Source organism: Elephantulus edwardii, unplaced genomic scaffold (genome assembly GCF_000299155.1).
Source record: "Elephantulus edwardii isolate Elephantulus edwardi_28Jun2011 unplaced genomic scaffold, EleEdw1.0 scaffold00082, whole genome shotgun sequence".
NCBI lineage: Eukaryota > Metazoa > Chordata > Mammalia > Macroscelidea > Macroscelididae > Elephantulus > Elephantulus edwardii.
Window position 1 is genome coordinate 3,175,816 of NW_006399832.1, and position 5,626 is coordinate 3,181,441.

General features: G+C 40.9%; 1 protein-coding gene across 1 annotated transcript in view; it reads left to right on the top strand.

The window, feature by feature from the left end:
• Positions 1-268: 268 nt before the first annotated feature.
• LOC102876210 (secretory carrier-associated membrane protein 1-like) overlaps positions 269-5,626 on the top strand; it is a 148,087-nt gene continuing 142,729 nt past the window's right edge. Inside the window, exon 1 of the mRNA XM_006889882.1 lies at positions 269-325. Within this exon, the coding sequence (XP_006889944.1) occupies positions 269-325 (57 nt within the window). The remainder of the gene's footprint in view (positions 326-5,626) is intronic.

Here is a 5,626-nt window from a genome sequence, read left to right on the forward strand (position 1 = left end):
CCCAGATCCCTACTCGGTCCTAGCCAAACCCTGGAGTGCTGGATTCCAGCCGGGAAAAACGGGAAGGCGAGGGGGAGCGGCGGCGCCTGCCTGGAGTCCATCGCACCGGGCATGCTCAGTGGCGCGGCCGGCTGGGTGGCCCCGCAAGTAGCACCCGGATCTGCTCGGCGGCGGCGGCGGCGGCGGCGACGTGAGCGCGCAGGGGGGCGGCGGCCTCGCCTCGTCTATCTGCGCCTGGGTCGGGTGGGAGACGCCGAGCGCCAGCGAGATGTCGGATTTCGACAGTAACCCCTTTGCGGACCCGGATCTCAACAACCCTTTCAAGGTGAGCGTGATTCTCTCGCATCTCCCGCCGCTGCGACGCGACGTTGTTTGTGAAAACAGACAAGTTCCTCCGCGGCTGCCGCTGTGTCTGCCTTTCAGCTCCGCTCCGGAGTCCAGAAGGGGGCTCGCGACCGCCGCACCCAGTTTGTGGGTCGCGCGCCCTGGTCACCGCGTCACTGGTTTAAGGGGTCAGGATGGAATCTGCTCGGCTCCCTCTGTCTCGCTCCCTCTGTCTCGCTGCCCGTTCTCCGCGTGCTCGGCGGTGGAGTGTCTGAACCCCCCGCCCCCTCCGGCTGGGGTCCCGGCAGGCCTCGCCCGCCACCCGGGAACCGTGAGAGTGGGAGCCCCGGGCAGGTGGAGTCGTCACCTGCTGGGCGAGTGGGGCTGGCCCGGCCGGGCGGGGCCGGGAGCTGCGAGGGGGAGCCCTGCCCGGGCGGGGTTGTCATGGGGACCTGAGGTGGCGGCGGTAGAGAGTTGCGTGGGGTGATAGCAGAGGTGTGGAGGAGGAGTGAGGTGAGGGCACCGAATTACGTTGCAAAAAGAGAAAAAAGTCTTTAAATTTTTTTTTTCCAAACTTGTGTTGCCCCCAGATACCAACAGTGGCGCTGCCATGTCCTCATTAGATCGAGATTAAGGGGATTGATTTCAAAGCATATGTGAAACAGAAATAAACATATCTGGAAAACAATAGTGCACGTGGACAATTTCTTCCTTTTTGCTTCTAGCTAGGTGAAAGACGGGATCTTTTCCAAGCTCCTAGTGCGTCACTGGTCCTCTGGCTTGTGTGAGGATACCATTTCCCATAGGAGCTCTTTGCCTTGGAGTTGACTTTATCAACTCCAGTTTTTGAAAGAGCTTTGGGCAGAGGAAGGCGGCTGAAATGTTCATTATTTGCTAATGCAACATAGATAAATTTCTGAAAAGCAATACTAGTTTCCTAGTGAACGTGGCCGCTTAACACGCTGCATATGTTTCCAACCGTTGAAGTTGTTTCTAAATCTCCCCTGGATATAGTAACTTCAGTTTGTAAAGGTGGAATAACCATAATTTGTGGTCATGCAAATGTAACTTGTGGTTTGTCGAATTGACCTTTCCTTTTACACCTGATTTTCTTAGCATCCTGGAAGAGAAAAAAAAAGACCCAAAAAACTGTATTGTGATTTAGTAACCTGATATTTTCATGGAGGATTATTTTAACAAAATGATCCTGGTTAAAATTCACAACTTGGAAGAAATGTAGGATTGATTTTGTCACCATTTCATATCTTATGAGGTCACGTAAAGATTTCTATATGACTGGTCTGAAACTAATTTTTTTTTTACAGATTATTTAAAAGGTTGTACTCTCTTGCAAGTTCTGTTTCAGTTAAGATACTCTATGATGTGACAAATATAATTATTCTTTGTTTTGAGTGAAAGTTTACAAATCATACTAGTTTTTCATACATGTTTTGTTTTATAACATTAGTTAAAATTGGCTTAAGAATTACAGTGTCAGAACAACCCTTTATTGTGTATTGCCTTTCCCTCCATCCTGCTTACCTGTTTATTTTCACTACTCTCCACCTCTGTTATCTAAGACAGATGTATATAAACCTTTCCCTCTGTAGATTTTTAGAAGGGTGCTTTTATATAACTTACCATTTGTTACTGACATAACCCTAAACATAAGTTTCTCTGGATTCATTCATGCAGTGCTTCATGAATTCTTTATGGTTTTTAGTATTGCATAATACCCCATTTTGTGAATGGACCAGTGTTTCTTTAGCCATTAGTCCATTGATCGACACTTTTCCCTCTAACTTTTCGCTATTACAAATAATGCTCCAATAAACATTTATTGTTATTAGGTGTTATTGAGTGAACTTTGACTCATAATGACCTTATGAACAACAGAAGTAAACCTAGCGCTATCCTGCTGGAGTCCATTGTTACAGTCATATTGTTGTTCTTTCCTTTCAAATTGGAACTGACTCTGTAGCAGGTTTTTAGAGCAGCTAGTGACCTTCCAGATGCCATCCAGTGTATTTTCAGAGCAGCTAGGGGATTCAGACATGTCCCTTTGAGGTGGCTCCAGTCATAAGTGTTTGTGTATCAGTTTACATCACAGCGTTTACTTCTTGGGGATATATATATACCTAGCGGTGGGATTGCTGGATTGAAGGGTATTTTTCTGTTCCTGGTTTTCTAAGGAAGTGCGAATAGTTTTCACTAGTGGTTGCACCATTTTACATTCCTACTTGCAGTGTATGAGAGTTCAAGTTCCATAACCTTGCCATCATTTGGTGTTGGCTGTCTTAGTTTTACTGTTGTTGCTTGAGTGAGATGATATATTGCTGTTTTGATTTGTATCAGGAGACATATTTGGGGAAATCTGCTATCAAGGATTTCTCCAAATTACTGAAGAACAGTGATGTCAGTTTGAAGGCTAAGGTGCACCTGTTTTAGACCATGATCTTTTCACTAATTTATTAGCATTTGAGAGCTGGACAGTAAACAAGGATGACAGAATAATTAATGCTTTTGAGTTGTGGTGTTGAAGAGTACTGAATATTCTATGGACTGCCAAAAGAACAAACAGATAATATCTTGGGGAGGTGTGCAGCCAGAGTGCTCCCTTGGAGGCAAGGATGGCAAAGTGTCCTCTTTTTTTAATGTTCTGTGCCCATTTTGTGTTTGGGTTGCTTCTATATTTTAGTGATGAGTTCCTTGTCAGATGTACCATTGTATGTATTTTTTCCCCAGTGTGTAGTCTTTTTACTCTTTTGATGGACTTAAAGATTCAATTTTTAGGCAGTTCCAGTGGTTTGGTTTATCTTCTGCTAATTGTGCATTTTCATTTGTATTTGGTAATATATTTAGGCCAGATTAGGGCTCCTACATTTGCTCCAGTTATTTGTTTTATGATCTTTATAGTTAGGCTTTACCCCTTGGCCCTGGATCCTTCTTGAGTGAATTTTTGTATATGGTGTGAGGTAGGGAACTTCTTTCAATTTTCTGTAAATAGTTTTGCCAGCAGCATTTGCTAAAGAAGCTGTATTTTCCAAATCTTATAATTATTTATAAATGTTCTAAATTGATATCTCCAAAATTGACAAATAGTGTTACTTTAAAATATTTTAAATGTATAAAATGAAGAACCTGGTAGCTTTACCTAGTCCAGCTAATTCCATAATGTTTCTTATTTTGCTTCTGACAGTTTGATTGTTTTCAGCATTGTCATTCTATTTCATGGCTCAGTTCATGTAGCTGGTGCTTTTGTTCAGCTAAGACATTGTCTTCCTAGTTCAGAGTGCTCTTTTGTAACATTTAATGCTGCTATGACACTTTCCTCTTCTAAAGACATTCTAAGTTGCTGTAGTAATTCTAAACTCAAAAGTAGTCTGTATACTTTGTTCCTAGGTTTCCCCACCCCCCATTTATAAGTGGATGCAATCAGAGGGAAATGATTTTTCAAGTTCAAAAAATTCTGCAGGGATATTTCCCCTAATGACTTTCCTCTCTTTGATTGTCACAGCACTTTATATGGCTCTTTCTCCACCCACATGTGACCATTTCCCCTTTCTCTTCTCAAAGTAAAACTCTATCACAGAGAGAAAGGTCTATGTGTATTTTTTGTTTTCTCTTTCTACTTTGAGCTCCTTTCTGTGTTGATGTGATCCTTAAAGTAACATTTCTAATCATCTCTACTTAAAAAGTTTCTACCTTGCAATCGTGTGCCTTTTCTAATCTTTTCTTTTCAGTATATGAAAATAATCTTATTTTCAAAATAAATGTTATGTTAGGTAACTATCCTAATTTCTTCTTCATTAAACCGTCTTTGGTTTTCATTCCTTTTCCCCTTTGATATTTCCTCCCTTTCACTTTTATGTTAGAAACACTTTTACAAAAGCCCTCTTCATTTAAGCCATGTCATAAAAACAATTTCTGAGTATAATCTCCATGGGAAAGATATGGCTTACCTAAAAGCTCTGGTGGTGAAGTAGTAAAACATTTCACTTTTAACTGAAATTCCTGCAGTTCAAGCTCAGACTCCGAAGCAGGATAAAATAAAAGACTTTTGAATTTGCTCCAGTAAGGATTACAACCTAGGAAGCCTGTGGACAGTTCTACTTTGTCCATCAGAGTCAATCTGATGGTACATGAAAATAGCAGCAAAGCTTACTTAATTTTGTTGTCTGTTGTAAAATTACTTGCTAGGTTTAAGTCATTCTGTTTGGTTGTTTTTGGTTTTTTTTTAGTTTTGTTTTGTTTTTTTGGACAGCTGCTTTAATCCAGGGGCTGTGCTAAGGTCAGCAAATAGTTTTATGAAATTTGAATGGGTTTATTTGTGCACTAGCACACTTGGGTAACTAGAATACCCAAAAGATTTTTTTTCCTTTTTTTAAAATTAATTTTTATGAAAGTTTACAGAGACTTGTGCTCGCTTCGGTAGCACATATACTAAAATTGGAAAGTTTACAGAGACTTAGGGTTTCCAGTCATTCATAGTTACACCTTTCTCCCTGCCCACCCCCTCCCCCCGAATTCACTTTTCTCCCTGTTGAGTAAAAGAAAAACTCTTTTGTTGCTTTGCAGTTCCTCCCCCCAAGTCCACTGCACTGTGCAGCCTTCATTTATAATAACAAAAAAGAAAAATATTTTTAATTGCATAATTTTTTTCTGAAAATACACTTTTTTAAAAACAGAACATATGACTTTATTACTTAGGGAAGCACCATTTTTTTTTTTTAAATTCAGTTTTGTGACTTTGTGTTTGTGCCTTCAGTACTTTCCCAACACTTCTCTGCTCCTCAATAAGGAATGCATGCATGATCCTGTCACAGACACGCTTAGCACATGTGTAGCCATGGTACACTCTGCCGGCACGTTTTGTTTCTTTTGTTATTGTTGTTTTGACAATCTCATGAGTACTTTAGGTCTTACAGCATGTACCCCTCTTAGTTGACCTGGGCACACACCACATACAGATTTTGGTGCTTTCCCAACCTTCTTGATAAAAAGGTAAATAATTCTATTACCAGAGGTTCGGGACAGCCTAGTGTTGTTAGAGGCTGTGCTGTAGGACCAGTAGCCTATGACGGTAGTCAGAACCTGGTTCATTTTGAATGCTTCAGTGAAGCATCTCTAGAAGAGCTAAAAATATACTCTTGAATTGCTAGAATGTGTTTTTTTTTTCTTATTAATTTTAATGAAAATTTACAGAGACTTTAGATTTCCATTCATTCATTGTTGCACTTTTCTCCCCCCACCCCAATACATTCTTCTCTTTGAAAAGTAAAAGAAAAATTCTTTCATTGTT